The sequence below is a fragment of the Bubalus bubalis genome, chromosome 2, assembly GCF_019923935.1.
Source record: "Bubalus bubalis isolate 160015118507 breed Murrah chromosome 2, NDDB_SH_1, whole genome shotgun sequence".
NCBI lineage: Eukaryota > Metazoa > Chordata > Mammalia > Artiodactyla > Bovidae > Bubalus > Bubalus bubalis.
Window position 1 is genome coordinate 182,775,301 of NC_059158.1, and position 21,327 is coordinate 182,796,627.

Below are 21,327 nucleotides of genomic sequence, written 5' to 3' on the forward strand. Positions count from 1 at the left end.
ATTATCCTGAGACCACCCCCCACCCCCAATCCATGGAAAAATCTTCCCTGGTGCCAAAAAGGCTAGGACTGCTGACCTAAGCAAACAAAAACCTCAGTAAAACCCAGCTGACAAAATCCACTGCTCATGACTACCAAATAAGGCTCACATGTTTAGTTAATGGGTACGTGTAAGACACCACTACTTGAAGCTGAAAACACATAGGAAAAAAAGAACTCGACAAGAATCTGCGATGCTAAATTAATATGGAGGAAACTCTGGTGAAAAGGAGAATATTTATATGGTCTTAAAGATTATTTATAAATCACAAGGGGAAAAAAACATAACCACACTGTGAAGAAATGACATCACCCTGACTGAGTGATCAAGATTACCATCACCAGTGAGTGGCAGATGAATGTCATATGCCTCTACATTTATATCCTAAGGAAGACATCACTAAGGTAATATTCCAACCAAAATAGCATAATTTGTATCTAATCATGAGAAAAGAGACCAAAACCAAAATGAGGGGAGGAGGGTGAGGATTCCTGGGTCTGTAGTATATTACAATGTCATGAAACACCAAAAAAGGGGTTGGGGGCAGAAGAACTGATCCAAATTACAAGAAACTAAAGAGACATAACAATTAAATGCAATACATGGTCCTGTACTAAAAGCAGAAAAAAACTGGACTTGGATCAATTGACAAACTGGAATATAGATGTTACAGTACAGTATCAATGATAAGTTTCCTGAAGTTGATTACTATTATACAAAAATATCTCTATCCTTAGGAAATTCACTTATTCAAGGCTGTGTGTGTTAGTCACTCAGTTGTGTCCAAATCTTTGAGACCCCATGGACTGTAGCCCACCAAGCTCTTCTGTCCATGGAGTTCTCCAGGCAAGAATACTGGAGAGGTAGTGATTCCTTTCTCCAGGGTATCTTCCCCACCCAGGGACTGATCCTGGGTCTCCTGCATTGCAGGCCGATTCTTTACCATCTGAGTCACCAGGAAAGCCCTAATTCGAGGATAATGATGACTTACTCTCAAACAGTTCAGGGGGGAAAAAAAGTATGTACAAATATGTTGAAAGAGGAAGAAAGCAGATAAAACATTAAAAACTGGTAAATTTTGTTAAGGATATATGTGGGTTCCTGGCACTATTTCTGCAACTGTTCTTTAAGCTTGAAATTATTTCCAGATAAAAAGTGATCTTAAAATACCCATACACATTTCCAAAACTGTGAAGGAAAGGGAAGAGTCACAGAGGAAGGATTTAATAATCCAATTTCAAAACTGAACTACAACAATCCTATGTATTAACAAGAACAGTTCACAAACAAAAAACAAAAGGGAATCCCTGGCGGTCCAGGTTGGGTCTCCACACTTTCACTGTGGAGGGCAAGGGTTCAATCCCAGTGGAGGGGAGACTAGGATCCCACATATCATGCAGCCACAAAACAAACAAACCAAAAAAAGAATAGGAAAGTACTTAATGACACTAAACTGGATGCTAAAAATGGTTAAAATGGTAAATTTTATGTTATATGCATTTTACCACAATAAAAAATATTTTAGGGGAAAAAAAGGAAAAGTTAAATATTTTGTTGTTGTTGTTCAGTTGCTCAGTCATGTCCTGCCACCTGGGAACCCTAAATATTTTCTATGCCAGTGAAATTTTTTTTTTTTTTTTTTGCCACCAATGAGAAAGAATATAAGAATTTAGGGTAGCTATCAAAACACGGTAATTAAAGATAAGCCTGGCATGCTGCAGTCTATGGGTTCACAAAGTCGGACATGACTGAGAGACTGAACTGAACTGAAATAATACATAAGCAGACAATAAACGTATTGTCAGGAGAATACAGCAAGCAAGTGAATAAGGTTTAAGAAGTCAAAATAAAGATTACAAAACAATAAAATCACTTTCAGTACCGCTAGCAATTACTGACGTTTAGAACCAAAGAAAGTCAAAGGTATGCACTAAAGTGTTTAACCTAATACTTAAATACTATAACAAGCTACTATGTAACTTAAATACTTACTACAGCAATCTGCTAGGATTAGAATCAAAACAATTCAAAGGTATGCACTAAGGTGTGTAACTATAATGTACAATTGTAGACACAGAAGGGATTAAAAAGGAAAGAATGGGGGGAAAAAATATCAGCCAAACTCTTTAATTCTCTCAATCTTAACTGCCTGAGCTCTAACACTAGCTGGAGCTCTGAGGCATTACAACCAAAGCTCCAAAAGAACAATAAAACAAAAACTAAATTTAGAAAATAAGAGGATGATACAGTTAACCAAACTGTATAAAAAGTACAGATCTTTTATTAGCCCTAGTCCCTATTCAAATGGAATATATTTCATGAAAATTAAGGCTGACACAGACTAGAAAAGGCTACATTTTTAGTCATCCAGCCCCTGCATCAAAAATAGACTCCTAAGCACCAACGGGAGCATCTAAATAAATGCCCAATGTTTTACATGCAACCAACCTTCAATTCAGATGGACTGGAGGCAAAAAACAAGTAACAGTCATTGTTTTTTAACACAAGACCCAAAGAGGTATTGGTCTGTCCATTTACTTGTAATAACAAGCCCTCAAAGCTATAAATCTTTCTTTTCCTTTGCTAAGGAGAAAAAAAAAAAATCAAAAGTAAAATTGTTCAATAAACAAAATGTAGGCTACCTTACATCTACATTTGCTTCAAGTGCTAAATTTAAGGAAAAAGAGTGAATATGATCCCTTAGATGAGCAAATCTCTTCAATATCCAAGCATAATTTATCCAGCTAAAATTTATTTTCTGAGTTTGTCACAAGCAGCCATTATTCACTCAAGATAGAGGTAGCAGTATCATTTAACATCCTTTAAGGTACACAACATAATCAAAACTTCCCTCTACTGTATAAGACAGGTTTTGACTACAAGTCTTAAAATTATATTTAGCAGCACACCAGCTCACCACTTAATTTTTAACACTTGACAAAAAGCAAGGGTACATCTCATGGGTTGCTGGTTTTGTTCCTTGCTCACAATCTCATATACAAAATTTGAATTCAAGTGGAATTAAGTCAGCTTGAACTGAGGACTCTGGTCCATATAAAAAAATCTGAAATGTTCTCATGGTATGAAAAATAAGAATATGGCTAAAAAACAATTTGCAGAGAATTCCAGGAAGACATTACAAATAAAGACAAATTAAACATTTCAGAGAATATACAACTACAAATTAAAACTTAAACATTTTTTCTACACACAATTTCTCAAAATTCAACAGCATTTAGTGATCCCTGCTCCATCTATGCTGTGGAGCGTGTGTGTGTGTGTGTGTGTGTGTTTGTGTGTGTAGCTTGTGAGCTTGTGTGTGTGTGTGTTGTGTGTGTGTGTGTGTGTGTGTGTGTGTGTGTGTGTGGTGTGCAGTCACTCAATCATGTCTGACTCTCTGCAACCCTACAGACTGGAGCCCACTAGGCTCCTCTGACAATGGAATTGTCCAGGCAAGAATACTGGAGCAGGCTACCATTTCCTCCTCTAGGGGATCTTCCCAACCCAGGGATCAAATCCACATCTCCTGCATTACATTCTTTACCACTGTGCCCCACCTGGGAAGCCTGTTACGGAGATTATTCCTAAATAATTTCATAACTTTTACATCATGAGATAAAAAAAAATCCAAAAATAAATGGGGACACTGGAACCTGAGATTCCTACCAGCTTATATATAACATTGCATGCTAATGCAGAACTTACTGAAGACTCAAAGAAATATTCTACAATAACACTAGAGACCGAAGTGGCTATAAATATCTCTGTGGACACCACTGCCATTCCTGACAAAGTAATTGATCGATAACTACAGAAGACAGCCAGATACTAGAAAACACCTCAATGAAAGTTTTTTTTTAATTGGAATATAACTGTTTCATAATGTTGTGTTAGCTTCTGCTGTACAACAACATGAATCAAGAACACCAACAGCTAAACCAGGTCAAAGTACATCACTATGGCTTGTTCTGAATATTATTCTTTTGCTAAGGAAGAGAATAATATTAGCTGTACACCAAACACATTCCAGTCATTGTGCTGGGTTTTTTTTAATAGTAAAGTGAGTCATGTAGGGATGTGAGAGTTAAACCATAAAGAAGGCTGAGTGCAGAAGAATTTATGCTTTTGAATTGTGGTGCTAGAGAAGACTCTATAAAGTCCCTTGGACAACAAGGAGATCAAACCAGTCAATCCTAAAGGGAAACAACCCTGAATATTCATTGGAAGTACTAATGTTGAAGCCGAAGCTCCAATACTTTGGCCACCTGATGTGAAGAGCCGATTCATTGGAAAAGACCCTGATGCTGGGAAAGACTGAAGGCAGGAGGAGAAAGGGGCAACAGAGGCCGAGATGGCTGAACCACCAAATTTGGGCATAAATTTGAGCAAATTCCAGGAGACAGTGAAGTTACAGGAAAGCCTGGCGAGCTGCAGTCCACAGGGTCACAGAGAGTCGTACAGGACTTAGTGATAAACAACAATGAACCATAAATGCACAGCTCCTCAGTTTTTACACATGTATCCATTAAACTATCACTGAATCTTCACACCACCTCTGAGGAAAATATTTTAAACATTTTACACACAAGGTAATTAAGCTCCACATAGTTAACTAACTTCCCAACTATCTAGCTAACTGGTCTATCTGGCATCAAAGTCCAATCTTTCTCTTGTTTATTGCTATGGTAGTGCCTGAAATGACTAATTAAAATTATTAGAATTCAAAAATGAAGCTATCTTCTGAAAATTGAGAATGCATAAACAGAGAGAGAATAATAAAAAAAAATAAATAAATAAATAGAGAGATAAATAAAATAAATGAGAATGGAGGGAAACATATTTAATGTGACATAAATGAACTGAACTGTCTTCCCAATAACATAGCCACACGGGGGCGGAGGGGACAAAATCCAAGGAATTTTGTATGCTATTAGACCAAAGGAAAAAGGTACTGCAAACCAATCTTGAACTCTTATTACATATTTGCTTTTCACAGCGGTATGGTATAAAATTCTGAAATTGTTTTATGTGTGTTGCAGAAGTGAAAATGAGAACATATTACTCATCTTTTGGGGACTTATCTACCTATAGAAGACATGAAGATGAAAATATGGAATTGGTGAAGGCAAAGATGACAGCTTGAATTGGACTGAATTTGGAGTTATCAACAAAAACTCACTATCCAAATTAAACATGCTAATATTATTTCCCTCCCTAGCTGGAAGAATGATATTCAAGACAAGTCATTGTGGTTCAGGACAAGTCATTGTGGTGCAAAACAAGCTGCTACCATGTTATAGCTGTTCTGCTTTCTTATCTATGTCCAGAGCTCTGTAACAATAAGCACATCTAGGACTTAGATTCCCATTTTGCAACACTGTAGGAAAAACTGATTCAGGCAAAAATTGTCAGTGATTATTAAATCTAGTTCAGTTCAGACACTCAGTCATGTCCGACTCTTTGTGACCCCATGAATCGTAGCACGCCAGGCCTCCCTGTCCATCACCAACTCCCGGAGTTCACTGAGACTCACGTCCATCGAGTCAGTGATGCCATCCAGCCATCTCATCCTCTGTCGGCCCCTTCTCTTCCTGCCCCCAATCCCTCCCAGCATCAGAGTCTTTTCCAATGAGTCAACTCTTCGCATGAGGTGGCCAAAGTACTGGAGTTTCAGCTTTAGCATCATTCCTTCCGAAGAAATCCCAGGGCTGATCTCCTTTAGAATGGACTGGTTGGATCTCCTTGCACTCCAAGGAACTCAAGAGTCTTCTCCAACACCACAGTTCAAAAGCATCAATTCTTCGGCGCTCAGCCTTCTTCACAGTCCAACTCTCACATCCATACATGACCACAGGAAAAACCACAGCCTTGACTAGACGGACCTTTGTTGGCAAAGTAATGTCTCTGCTTTTGAATAGGCTATCTAGGTTGGCCATAACTTTCCTTCCAAGGAGTACGCGTCTTTTAATTTCATGGCTGCAGTCACCATCTGCAGTGATTTGGGAGCCCAAAAAAATAAAGTCTGACACTGTTTCCACTGTTTCCCCATCTATTTCCCATGAAGTGATGGGACCGGATGCCATGATCTTCGTTTTCTGAATGTGGAGCTTTAAGCCAACTTTTTCACTCTCCACTTTCACTTTCATCAAGAGGCTTTTTACTTCCTCTTCACTTTCTGCCATAAGGGTGGTGTCATCTGCATATCTGAGGTTATTGATATTTCTCCCGGCAATCTTGATTCCAGCTTGTGCTTATTCCAGCCCAGCGTTTCTCATTTTGTATTCTGCATATAAGTTAAATAAGCAGGGTGACAATATACAGCCTTGACGTACTCCTTTTCCTATTTGGAACCAGTCTGTTGTTCCATGTCCAGTTCTAACTGTTGCTTCCTGACCTGCATACAGGTTTCTCAAGAGGCAGGTCAGGTGGTCTGGTATTCCCATCTCTTTCAGAATTTTCCACAGTTTATTGTGATCCACACACATAGTCATACACATAGTCAATAAAGCAGAAATAGATGGAGTGCTAAAGACAAGAGAATGTTTATACCATTTTAAAGTATCTCCTCACAAAGTGACAATTATAAAAGGAAATATTCTAAATATATAGTAGGAAAACTGGACAACACCATAATCCAGTGATCAAAATTACTTTTACCAAATGGTGATACCCTGAGATGGACATACTTACCAACCTGGTATACTAACCAGATACACATATCTTGAATCTACTCATGAGGAAATGGACAAACTCAAACTGAGAAACATTCCATAAAATAAATGGCCAGTTTTCTTTAAAAAAAAAAAAAAAATGGCAATGGTATAAAAGACTGAGACTCTATACTAAAAGATATTAACCAAAGAGAGTGACAACTGCATGCAATGTGTGACCCCAGGTCAGAACTTGTAGAAGAAAAATTGCTATAAGGAACAATATTAAGACAACTGACAAAATCAGAAAGTTGACAACAGGTCAAAGTTTAAAATATTATACACACTCACAATGCTAAATTTCCTAAATTTGGTAAGTGCACTGTAAGAGAATACCCTTGCTCTTCAGAATCGCATACTGAAACATTAGAAGCAAAAGGGCATGAGGTATGCAACCTACTCTACTAATGGCTCAGAAATAAAAGCAATATGCACACAGAGCTGGAGAATGTCCCAAAGGGTTAATAACTGGTGAATCTGGTCAGGAGTTCTTTGTACTAGTAACTTATCTATAAACCTGAAGTTAAATCAGGATAGAAAGTGATAAAAGACAATGTGCATCCAAATACTAAAGTGTTTCTATAGGAAACATAGAACTACAAACAGACTCCTATGTTAACAGAAGAAGTTAAACTGTGGTGTGAGCTGCCAGACAACAGACTCCTGAGTAAGCAAGACGACTGTGCCACACAAGCACAGCCCTGAGGGAGGCCATCACGTCTCTACAAAGAGATAAAGGCGGGGACAGACAAAGGCGGGGGGAGCATCCTTCTCCTTTCCCTATGTATAAATACAATGAATGTACAGGAAGAGCTCTGCTTTGAACATGCACTAAGATGTGATTGTCTCCATATACAGATGGTTTTTCATATTCTCCTTTTGCTTATCTATATTCTGTTTTTCCTGTAATAAGGAAAAACCTGTATCTCTATAATAAAGAATAACATTTTAAATTCTGACACAGAAAAGAATTGGTGGTGGAATTGGGATTATTCAATATGGAAAACAGACTATGATAAAATATGTTAAGTGAAAAAAGCTAAAATAGAACTATAAACACAAGAGTAAAAAGCATAAAAAAAAAAAAAAGAAAGAACAAAATAACTGGAAACTCATTAAACAAGAATTTGGTGTTGTGACCACCGAAGCAGAAATAAAGCTGAGACAGAGGAAGAGCCCTATATCTGGTCTTAAACAGTATTATTTTAAAACAGCTGTAAGAGATGTAGCCAAAGATAGGAATAGTATAAAAAGAATTCAAAACAACTATATTCAATACCTTGTAATAACTTAAAATGGAAAAGAATCTGAAAAAGGAAACACACATATATATATGAAAATAACTGAATCACTCTGTAGTACACCCAACACTTAACATGACTAACATTAATAATTAAAAATGAATTATACTTCAATTCTAAAAAGTCTAAAAAAAAGAATACATGAATTAAAGAATTCAAAACAAAATAACACAGTCGACAGGTTAAAAGTAACCAAACAAATAAACGAAATCAGAGGCTATCTGGGCATGGAGGAAAGCTTTAGCAGAAAAAACACTGAGTTAATGAGTGACTCCAACCAGGATCCTGAGATTAAGGCCTCTGGAGAAGGATACAGAGTATCCTCTTAAGTGTATCAAAGACAGGAGACTCAATCTGGATGCCAAATACCCCAGGTCTCCAGCACCTGTCAAAAAATATCTTAGGCTTACAGTGACCTTAACCAGTTGAGGTGAAGACTCTGCAACTTGCCCAGTACAGTAAAATAATTTCCTTAATAAATGTCTTTCAACCCGTATAAAGATTCAGAATCTAATATAGAAATGAAATAAATCAAACATTATTATTGTTAATTTTCAATTACATTTGGGAATAACCTATTCTTACTTAACACTCAGTGTCTATAATATTTAAAATAATCACCATGTTAAAGAACATGATAGATTAGTTTTCTGGCTCCAATTTAAAATTTGTTACAGAGTAAGTGATCTTGAGTTTTCGTTGAAAATGTTAAGAACTTTATGAAAGTTGTAAATAATACTGTTTAAAAGATAAATTAAAACAAATACAGAAAATCATAAGTTATCAGGTTTATTCAAGTTATATACGTAAACACTTGGGAATGTTTCACTTGTCATGTCAAGCAAACTGAATCACTTAAAATAAAAGCTGAGTATTTTAAGTTTATACATGCAATCTAAAGTGCTAGATGAAACTTAACAATTGTAAATGAGGCTGACTAGGATTAAAGTCTGACCAACCCAAGTTAAATTAACCAATATTAATCAAAGGACCCTGGGCAACTGTGAGAATGATTTGTTAAAATAGATGTTTTAATAAAAAGAAGTAGTAAGTTGTGCAACTATTAATAAATGTAAAGGCTTACTCACTTCCAAGCTGTGACCATACAAAGACATATATATATAAATGTTCACAGCACCATTATCCATCATAGCTTAAAAACGGAACCCAAACCATCAACTTGTTATTGGTGGATAAATGGATAAAACAAACTGTGCTATATTCATAAACTGAATACAAAAGAAACAAACTATTGATAAACATAACAGATGAATCTCAAAAAAATTATGCTACGTGAAAGAAGTAAAACACAAAAGGCTACAGATCACATGGTTCCAATGATATGAAATTCTAGAAAAGAGAAACCACACTGACAGAAAGCAGATCTGCAGCTGCCAGGGGCCAGGTCAAGGGAAGGGACTGACTGTAAAGGGCACAGGAAACCCTAGAATGACGTATCTTCATTATTGTGGCAGTTACACAACTAGATGGGCTTCCCAGGTGGCTCAGCAGTGACAACTCTGCCTCCCAATGCAGGAGTCGTGGGCAGGTTCAATCCTTGGGTCAGGAAAATCCTCTGGAGAAGGAAATGGCAACCCACTTCAGTATTCTTGCCTGGAAAAATCTCATGGGCAGAGGAGCCTGGCAGGCCACAGTGCATGGGGTTGCAAAAGAGTCGGGCAAGACTGAGCAAAAACACCACCACCACAACCATAGTCAGCAAAAATAATCAAACTGAACACTTAAAGTAAGTGAATTCTATTGTACTATACCTCAAAAAAGATTTTTAAAAAATGATTAAGACATAAAGGTTTATAAAAAATAAGTTTTGAAATTTGAAAATAAAGTTTAAAATTAATTTTCAACCTCAGATAGCCATAAATTGTCTTTTCTCTGTATACAGATTGCCTCCGAAAGCACACAAAAACAAAAAAATCCTTCACCAATCATGAGATGTAGGTCATTATCTTACTCTGTCCATCTTCCAAGTTTCCTCTAATATACCATCACTCTTCGAATTTTTAATTCATAAAAATTTTCAAGGTCTAACACACCATTAGAAAGTCTCTAAACTTAACTGTTTACTACTGTCTCTCCATTTCACCCTCCCAATTAAATCTAGACAGTTCCTGAAGTGGGCAGTATGATATACTCTGTAAGAGCAATATGTCATCTGGCAGGCAGTGAGAGGATAACTCATAAAAAGCAAAGAGGCTAAAATTCCTACATAACAAAACAAATTTCTGAATGTTTCTTTCGCCTAACTGAACTGATAACAGAAATAATACAAGTCAGAGATTTAGATGTGCAGTTACTGTTAAAATAAGGAAAAAACACTGAGAAACTGTAAATAAATAAGAAATTTATTCCTTAAATTTGAAAAGCTGACTGCAAATATCAATATTGTGAGCTAGACACTGGTTTGCCCCAAAAAATTTTTCAAATGTAATATAAAACAAGCTATAATATGATAATATAGAAGCTACCTATATATATAATATACAGACACATATACTAAAGACTAAGTAAGTCTTCAAATATGAGAGTGATAGCAGAGCCCGTCTAATGGACTCTGCTCTCATCCCACTTGGCCTCCTTCCACACCATCCAGTCAGGGTACTCCAGACACCTATTTGCCATTCCAGGTCTGGGACTGCTTCTTGGACAAGCATTGACCACCATAATATTCAATCCTGCTATTAACAAAAGGAAATGGTTTGCTAATACTCTAGTTTCCCAAAATGTCCAAAAAAAGACAACCAGCAAGTGTTACAGTTACAGACAAAAACATTATAAAAGACATCAATTTTTCACCTGCAGTATCAAAAAGTCCAAGAGTATATGGCTCCCCACCAATCATAACTGTGACAGCATAGTTGTCAAAAACCTAAAACAGAAAAATATGACATTGTTAGTGTGCAAGGGGATGGTCAAAACAGGACAGGACAACTCAAGCTAAAACAAAGTTTCCTTCCCAAGACTCAATCCTCTCTCAGTTCATAATTCTTCTATGACCAATTGTGCCAACTAAGCCCTTGCATGACCTAACAGTTATTCAAAAAAAAAAAGTGACAGAAGATGCATTCTGGTATGTCTGCTCTACCCCAACCGCCCAGATAAAAAGCCACAAAAGGGTTAGCGGTATCACAGGAGTGGCGTCCCCTGGCTATATGAAATGATACAATTCAAGTTTGAGACTTTCCAGACAGTAATTTAAAGTTTACCTAAATTTTCAATCTAATTTCTAAGAAATTATTCTTCACAGGCCATTTCCTTTTAATATAGAATTAAAATCTCCTAGATCCATGATAATATTTTTCCTTTCAGAGTTCAAGACAAGAGCAGCCTTGTTGCAAATATGCCCGGTTAGAGAAAAATATAGGTTCCCTCAAGCTACTCAAGGGAAGTGTCCAAAAAGGCCGGCAGGTCTTTTGTTGGGACTTCATGAATAAAACTCACGTTACTGGGTACAAACCACATGACCTGAGATACCTTCTTTGAACTGAGTATACTTAAGGATAGTATATAGGTAGGTAGGTAGGTAGGTAGGTAGGTAGGTGTGTAATATATATATAGGTTGTACTAAGTAATTTGTAAAAATGGGAGGTAACTAAATGAAAGTTCCAACAAATGAAAAATGAAAAAATGAATGAAATGAAAAAGACCCAACACTAATTCATGGACTCCTCTGAATTATTAATAATTTACAATTGAAAAGCAAGGCTTTCCAGCCAAGAGAAGGATGGTACATTTTAATATCAGCTCTGCTTATCACCAATTCTCTGATTCATGTTTTTGTGGACTGGATTGTTGGGAGTTTGTTTAAATGTTTAAAAAAAAAAAAAGAATAGACTGGAAAAAAGGGCTTGGGAGAGGTGGCAGTTAAAAGGAAACTCAGTTCTTGACAACAAGAACAAGGAAGTAAAAAGAATATGGTTAAGCTCTCATTTAGGTTATTTTAAGTCATACCTAACCCTTTTCCAGAGATCTACACACACACACATACATAAAACACCCACAAGCTCTCTCCTTAAACACTTAGAAATCACGTTTGTATGAAAATAACTTTAAATGGAAACTGGAACACAAACATTCTGATAGCCTTCACTCAAGATCCACAAAACTGATCTATCTCTAAAGGTCCCTAAGAGTCCCTTTCAGCCTCAGAACTTCTTTCACTTCCAGATATCTCCACACGGGCCAACTCAAAAATATTCATGTTTATAAATATGATTTCTCCCCCTTCAAGAAACCCTAGTTTTTCCTCCTATAGCCTGGGCCTACCTCAATCACTATCTGCCCTGGGACATTACAGACTGCCAATTACAATCAAATATAATTACCAAACCTTTAACCTGTCACCACCCTCTTAAAAATACTCTCATCTCTGAAGATTAATCTGAAGTAATCGTACATTTTCTTCCTTTTCACTTCCAAACAATACTAATCCCATATTAATCATACATAGGTGCTCCAGGCCAAGCCAACACTAGCTCCTTTCTCATCACAGAATGGACATCTATCTTTAACATAATTTTACAACTAGATTGGTCAACCAACCTGGGATAAAACTGGATCCCCAAACACATTCACAGTGAGTGTTTCTCTAAATAACTCTCTCTCTCCAACTTCAAGATCTTTGTTATCCCCATTTTCCTTCTACTCTTCTAAGGAGCTGATAAAAAGCATTATGTGCGAGAGAACCTCCATAGGCTTCTGTTGATGTTCTCATAAGAAAAACAGGTCTTCTCTACCTCTAAAAGCCAGTCTAGAGTGCCATTACTGCGAGGACAACAGCTCCATAAGCTTTCCTTCTATTCCCTAAGGAGAATACATAGACACATACTACTTTCCCTGAAGTCACAAGGCCCCCCCAAAATCATCCCAAAGAACTCCAAGCACTGATTAATCATTGGCCAAGATATCAAGAAAAAAAGTCACCTCATTCCAAGATGTAGTGCATACTTCTCCAAACTGAGACCACCACTCTTTAGAAGCTTGTCTACTGGAGTTTTGCCTCCCAGCACTTCTTGCAAACCCTTCTGTCACCCCTTCTGACTTTCCACTGATTTTTCAGCTGTTTAATTTTAAAGTGTACATAATTTACCAATGAGAAGTCAAGATCTTTAAAAACAGGAAACAAAGGCAGACAACAGAAAAATTTCAGTACACACAGAGAAAGTTTTCAGAAGGATATCAAATTATAATACATTTCACTAACAGATGGAAGCTTTATACTTACAGTCGGTACATACTCCGATGGAAATTTGTTTGTTGTGTAGGATATCAGGAGACATGTTTTACCAACGGCACCATCACCCACAACAACGCACTTAATTGTCTGCATCGCTGAAACAGTTTTGTATCCACTTTAAATATTTCAAATATGATGATGACCTACAAAAAGATTAAAAATACTTCTCTCAATTATTTGTACTTACATATATATTGTTTTACTTCAATTAGCAACAGACTCACACATTTTGAGCAATAACAGAATCAGCACCTCAACTACCAGCGTTACGAGAACCAAAGAAGAGAAACAGTGATTTTGCAAATAGGAGTCAATTTTCTTAAGTTTCTGATCCTTGGTTGTTTTTGACTTAAGTGTTTTTCTTAAAAAATCAAAAAGAACATACACAGCAGCACAGTTCTTTTTATAATGAAAGAGAAGATGCTATTTCAGAATGAATCCCACTTAATATGTCAAGTGTTATTTTGTGCAACTTTTCCTTCAGTTGTATGTGCCCCCACATGCGTGAATACACATGTATGTGTACTAGACTGCAAAAAAAAAGGCCATTGCTTCAAAGAATGGTCCCTTTACCCCATCTAAGATGGTTACTCAGGCATAACCAATAAGCAGCAGAACACCATCACCTGCCCCGCATGATAGATAGGCATGAAGAACTGGACAAAAAGATCAGGGTGATCCCTGGTCTCAGTGGCTGTTTCAGCACCAAGCTGTCAAGCTACTAATTCAATATTTATGGCATAAAGAGATCAAAATCTAGACTTTTAAAATGAAAATGATCACTCTAAAGCATTCTAACTTATAAACAGAATTACTATAGCTTCTTTCACTATAGTCCTCCATTCTAAGACACTATTGATTACAAATACACCAAGATTTATTAATTTTATCAATTCTGAGATGCTTGTTTTTAAACTTAAGCATTTCTAAAATCAGAACATATCTTTACCAAAGGTTCCTTACACTTGTTACCAGCCATTTTACCCCAACATGTTGACATCTATGAAACTGGGATATATGACATCTTAGTGAAAATCTTAAGTTTTTCTGAAAGAATAAAGAACAGCACTACCTATATATCTATTTTTAAGATTAAATTCTTTTTCTTATAAATCTGAAGGGATTACAATTTCTTGTTAGCTAGAGATGCCACCTTATTAACATAAAAATGTCAACAGAATTAGATGCCAGGCCTATATGCTCCTATAGTAACCCCCACAACTCTTAAGCATTACTTTCAGTTCAGTTCAGTTCAGTCGCTCAGTCATGTCCGACTCTCTGTGACCCCATGAATCGCAGCACGCCAGTCCTCCCTGTCCATCACCAACTCCTGGAGTTCACTCAGACTCACGTCCATCGAGTCAGTGATGCCACCCAGCCATCTCATCCTCTGTCATCCCCTTCTCCTCCTGCCCCCAATCCCTCCCAGCATCAGAGTCTTTTCCAATGAGTCAACTCTTCGCATGAGGTGGCCAAAGGACTGGAGTTTCAGCTTTAGCATCATTCCTTCCAAAGAAATCCCAGGGCTGATCTCCTTCAGAATGGACTGGTTGGATCTCCTTGCAGTCCAAGGGACTCTCAAGAGTCTTCTCCAACACCACAGTTCAAAAGCATCAATTCTTCGGCGCTCAGCCTTCTTCACAGTCCAACTCTCACATCCATACATGACCACAGGAAAAACCATAGCCTTGACTAGACAGACCTTTGTTGGCAAAGTAATGTCTCTGCTTTTGAATATGCTATCTAGGTTGGTCATAACTTTCCTTCCAAGGAGTAAGCGTCTTTTAATTTCATGGCTGCAGTCACCATCTGCAGTGATTTGGGAGCCCAAAAAAATAAAGTCTGACACTGTTTCCACTGTTTCCCCATCTATTTCCCATGAAGTGATGGGACCGGATGCCATGATCTTCGTTTTCTGAATGTGGAGCTTTAAGCCAACTTTTTCACTCTCCACTTTCACTTTCATCAAGAGGCTTTTTACTTCCTCTTCGCTTTCTGCCATAAGGGTGGTGTCATCTGCATATCTGAGGTTATTGATATTTCTCCCGGCAATCTTGATTCCAGCTTGTGCTTATTCCAGTCCAGCGTTTCTCATGATGTACTCTGCATATAAGTTAAATAAGCAGGGTGACAATATACAGCCTCGACGTACTGCTTTTCCTATTTGGAACCAGTCTGTTGTTCCATGTCCAGTTCTAACTGTTGCTTCCTGACATGCATATAGATTTCTCAAGAGGCAGGTGAAGTGGTCTGGTATTCCCATCTCTTTCAGAATTTTCCACAGTTCATTGTGATCCACACAGTCAAAGGCTTTGGCATAGTCAATAAAGCAGAAATAGATGTTTTTCTGGAACTCTCTTGCTTTTTCCATGATCCAGCAGATGTTGGCAATTTGATCTCTGGTTCCTCTGCCTTTTCTAAAACCAGCTTGAACATCAGGAAGTTCACGGTTCACGTATTGCTGAAGCCTGGCTTGGAGAATTCTGAGCATTACTTTACTAGCATGAGAGTCCCTTGGACTGCAAGGAGATCCAACCAGTCCATTCTGAAGGGGATCAGCCCTGGGATTTCTTTAGAAGGAATGATGCTGACGCTGAAACTCCAGTACTTTGGCCACCTCATGCGAAGAGTTGACTCATTGGAAAAGACTCTGATGCTGGGAGGGATTGGGGGCAGGAGGAGAAGGGGACGACAGGGGATGAGATGGCTGGATGGCATCACTGACTAGATGGACATGAGTCTGAGTTCCGGGAGTTTGTGATGGACAGAGAGGCCTGGCGTGCTGTGATTCATGGGGTCTCGAAGAGTCGGACGTGACTGAGCAACTGAACTGAACTTACTAGCATGTGAGATGAGTGCAATTGTGCGGTAGTTTGAGCATTCTTTGGCACTGCCTTACCTAACCAAAAATTTTCACACTTTACCCAAAACACGCACATCAAAAACAGGCTAAAATAAACTGATTATATTTGCTGTTATTTATTAATAGCGAATGACACACAAAACAACAAGAAATCCACCCAAATATTTCTTCTTCTCCTGAAGACTTCCATATTATTTCTTTCTGTATTTCCTGCACTTTTCTCTATTTACAGAGCAGTCCTTAAAACCAAGTTACTTAACAGGTGTTAACAATATATTTTAGGGGACTTCCCTGGTGATCCAGCGGCTAATATTCCATACTTCAAATGCAGGGGGCCTGGGTTTGATCCCTGGTCGAGGAACTAGATCCTGCATGCCACAATGAAAGATCACACAATCCCACATGTCACAGGCAAGGCTTGGCACAGTCAAATAAATAGATATAATTTTTTTAATGGAGTTTTAAAACAAAACACTATAATTTTGGTATGGTAACAGACCCAGTCAGGTTTCCCTGCTGGCTCAGATGGTGAAGAATCTGCCTGCAATGCAGCAGACCTGGGTTCCACCCCTGGGTCAGGAAGATCCCCTGGGATTACAAATCATCATTGCCCACATGCAAACTGATGAAAATCTGACAACTGTTCATCTAAAACAATAAAACAGCCAGTTATTTTACCTTCTCCCTGCTGGAGATACAAAAGTAATTTCCAGGTGGACAATTAAAATCTAGTGGTAGGGAGTGAGAGCTCCCCCTTCTGCTCACCTGCTGCTGTGCTCAGTTCAGTTCAGTAACTCAGTCGTGTCAGACTCTTTGCGACCCCATGGACTGTGGCAAGCCAGGCCTCCCTGTCCATCACCAACTCCCGGAGTTTATTCAAACTTATGTTGATTGAGTCGGTGATGCCATCCAACCATCTCATCCTCTGTCGTCCCCTTCTCCTCCTGCCCCCAACCCCTCCCAGCATCAGAGTCTTTTCCAATGAGTCAACTCTTCGCATGAGGTGGCCAAAGTACTGGAGTTTCAGCTTCAGCTTCAGTCCTTCCAATGAACATTCAGGACTGACTTCCTTTAGGATGGACTGGTTGGATCTCCTTGCAGTACGTGCTGTCATGTTCAACTCTTTGCGATCCCTTGGACTGTAGCCTGAGACCCTACGGAGTGTATCCCACCAGGCTCCTCTACCCATGGAATTGTCCAGGCAAGAATATTGGAGTAGACTGCCATTTCCTACTCCAGGGGATCTTCCTGACTCAGGGCTCGAACTTGTGTCTCTTGCATCTCCTGCACTGGCAGGTGGATTCTTTATCACTAGTGCCACCTGGGATTTCCCTGAAAGCTCAGTTGGTAAAGAATCCCCCTACAATGTGGGAGACCTGGGTTTGATCCCTGGGGTGGGAAGATCCCCTGGAAAAGGGAAAGGCCACCTACTCCAGTATTCTGGCCTGGAGAATTCCATGGACTGTAGAGTCCATGGGGTCACAAAGAGGTGACTTTCACTTCAGTTCAGCACCACCTGGGAAGCCTGACTCCAGCTTAAATGAGGTTTCTGTTTATCAATGTTCACACTGTTAATACGTTTTATATAATCTCTTTTTACTGTTATACTTGAATTCAGCCTCTAAATCAGCAATTCCAAAACTATTACCTCAAGCAATCACAGTCAGGATTACCTAAATGAATTTGCTATCAATTCAGATTCCTGGACCCTCACCCCAAATCTTATAAACCAGATCTCAATCCTCCCTATGTAACTCTCATATACAGAGAAGTCCGAGAACCACAACCACGTATGATAATCAGACAAAAACTACCAGTAACAAAAGAATGCAAACTAAGATAAACACTACAGGCATTTAAATCTCCAAGAAGTGAGTTTCTTAAAAATAGAATCCAAATTATCACTGTAAATTATCTGTATCAACCAGGTATTTAGTAACACAAAACTCATGTTGGATACTGCGAGATCATGAACCAAGATACTTCAGAGGTGCTTTAATACTGGTTCAACCTAAGTATTCTCAAATAACAGTGCCAGTGCCAACACTTATACAGCACTTACTCTGCGCCACATACTGTTCTAAACATATTACACATATCTGTACATGCCATCCTCTCAACAACTCTGAGGTATGTACTATACATCACTGTTTCACAGGTAAGAAAAGGAGGGTTCAGTGAAGTAACTAGATCAAGATGACTGAGCCAGTAAATGGTTGTTGCTGCTGCTGCTGCTAAGTCACTTCAGTTGTGTCCGACTCTGTGCGACCCCATAGACGGCAGCCCACCAGGTGCCCCCGTCCCTGGGATCCTCCAGGCAAGAACACTGGAGTGGGTTGCCATTTCCTTCTCCAATGCATGAAAGTGAAAAGTGAAAGTGAAGTCACTCAGTCGTGTCCGACTCTTAGCAACCCCATGGACTGCAGCCCACCAGGCTCCTCCATCCATGGGATTTTCCAGGCAAGAGTACTGGAGTGGGGTGACATCGCCTTCTCTGAGTAAATGGCAGAACTGGAATTTAAGCCCAAGCAGCCTGTCAAGGTTGTGCTCTAAAACTCTATACACTATACCACTTTCTCCTGAAAAGTGACATTAATAAAAACAAACATGATCACTACAAATGAAGTGGCACGTATATGACAGTTGCCAGCATTAGGCAGAGAAAACTAGAGGAGGAGCAAGGAAGCGGGGTTAAGTTCATTTCCTATTTCTTCACCCTGCAGACAACCACTCAATCTTTACTGGGGAGAAGGGAAGCGAGAATTTGTAAGATAGAGTTCGCTCTTCCCCTTTCTATCTCTATAGTCACAAATCTTCCTTTTCTTAGGCTTCCTAACCTGACAGTTCAGCAATCTATCAGAAACCGGCTGTGCGACCCCAGCTAAGAGCACTGGTTCAGAAGTCAGACTGGCTCTACCACTCTAGCTTATGTTACCTTAGGCAAGCTATTTAACTGCTGTTTTCACTTATCTAAAAAATGAAAATAATAATACCACTCTCATAAAGTTGAATGGATAATATATGTAAAGAAGTAGAAGTGCCTGGCCTCTAATAAATGCTTAGTAAATGTTTACACCTAGTCTTAAATGAGTGAAGTTTTTACTACAAATGTAGTCAAATTTAGAGTTATCATTACAAAGGTGGTCATCTCAGAGTCAAGTTCCAATTTAATTAGGACTATTCTGCAAAGCATTTGACATGTAATATTAATATTAATAATATCATGTATTAAAATGTCACCAGATGACCCACAGATGGGAAGGAAGTAAGGGACCAGGGGAGAGACTGTTTTTGCAACATACATAATGGCAGCTTCAACAACATGGAGCAAACTAGGCCAGACATGTTGGTAAATCTTATGCTAACTCTCTATTTAAACCATGTCAAATCACTGTAACACCAAAGAGGCTATGTAGTACCAATTTACCATTCTGCTATCCAGGGTGGCTAGAAGTCATTTTGCACCAACAGCTAAATACTATTTTCTTTTTAATAATGAAGTTCATTTGTACCATAACTTGGAATTGGTTGGCGTTGAGCAACCTTAGGCACAAAAAATGACTGCCAATCCTAAGGAAGAAAAATTGTGAAATAAGGTGATCTTCTACATTCCTTCCCAGTATCTATCACTCTTCCTGACAGCCACACCAAAACCCTTCTCTTAGGTTCTTAAATGCTTTGGCAGTTCAAATTACCCTTCAAGAATCTCTAAAGTCCCTTTAGTTTTCTGGGATTCCTGAGCTCTATCTAGACTTAAAGAGACGATGGGGGACTTCCCTGGTGGTCCAGTGACTAAGACTCTGAGCTCCCAGTGCAGGGATTCTGGGTTTGATGCCTGGTCAGGGAACTAGATCCCACATGCTGCAACTAAGACCCAGCACAGCCAAATCAATAAATATTTAAATAAAAATAAAGAGACTTTGGAACTCTCTCTTTAGCATCATTATTAGCTGCTGCTGCTGCTAAGTCACTTCAGTCATGTCTGTGTGACCCCATAGACGGCAGCCCACCAGGCTCCTCCACCCCTGGGATTCTCCAGGCAAGAACACTGGAGTGGGTTGCCATTTCCTTCTCCAATGCACGAAAGTGAAAAGTAAAAGTGAAGTCGCTTAGTCATGTCTGACTCTTAGCGACCCCATGGACTGCAGCCTACCAGGCTCCTCCGTCCATGGGATTTTCCAGGCAAGGATACTGGAGTGGGGTGCCATTGCCTTCTCCCATTATTAGCTAGATGCCAACTAAACTCCACCAGACAATGCAATCCTGGAGGAAAAGAATTCACACAGGGGAAGGGAACAAAGCTCCGAGCCACAGATGCCTTGTCTTCCTATGCACCATCTTTCATTCTAGGCATAAGGCAAAGAGCATTTGCTAATAAGCATGTTTTGCAAAAAATATGTATTCTCAATCAGATTATTATATCCCTTATAAAACGATGTGAAATATTAACAGTAAACAGTGTGAATAAAACCGACGTCTGATTTTTGCTATTCACTGTGGTAAAAATAGTCTTTGTGCAGGATTCCTGTCACAACTCCTAAACCCTTGAAGTTCCCCTAAATGATAGCACTATCTTTTGTCATTCATAATAAGCCCCTTCCTAACAGTGACTAGGAAGGGCCCCTGGATAGCCTTGGGATGGGACTGCTCATCAAAAAGGCCATGCAATGAGAGGGTTAGAATTTTCAGCCCTACCTGTCAACCTCAGCAATAGGGAATGGGGAGGAGGGCACTAGAAACTGAGATCTGTGGAAACTGTTGAACAAGAAGATTTAAGAGAGCTTCAAGTCAGTCACCACATTGCGCTGGAGAGTGCCTGCCTGGAGAGGACCTGTATCCCATATCCCAAATATGCCATCAGCCAGGCAGCAGGGTGGATAACCTCAGCACCCCATCTGCAGCTGCTGCCTGAAGCTGAGGCAGTCTTGTGGGGATGAGCCCTTAAGCTGTGGAGTCTACACTAATTCTGGGAGTTAGTGTTAGAATGGAATTGAGAGACGTGATATCAGAAAAAAATACTACATTCACACTAACACAAAATACACCCAAAGTAATACTCTTCATCTGAAATACAGTTCTCCCTGAAGCAACCCACTTTCATACTTAAGATACAGGAAAAAGACATCAAGAATTAAGAGAATAAGAATCCTGAATAACAAG

At 38.9% G+C, this 21,327-nt stretch overlaps 1 protein-coding gene across 3 annotated transcripts in view; it reads right to left on the reverse strand.

The window, feature by feature from the left end:
• Positions 1-21,327, reverse strand: part of CDC42 (cell division cycle 42) — a 50,377-nt gene that overhangs the window by 7,239 nt on the left and 21,811 nt on the right. For 2 of the 3 annotated variants that reach the window (XM_006041528.3, XM_006041529.3), the window contains exons 2-3: positions 13,293-13,447; positions 10,865-10,937 (exon numbers count right to left, since the gene is read on the reverse strand). In XM_006041528.3, the coding sequence (XP_006041590.1) occupies positions 10,865-10,937; positions 13,293-13,397 (178 nt within the window). In that variant the 5' untranslated portion in view covers positions 13,398-13,447. Of the gene's footprint in view, positions 1-10,864; positions 10,938-13,292; positions 13,448-21,327 lie in introns of those variants that run through there. The other variant, NM_001290930.1, reaches the window with a different exon arrangement.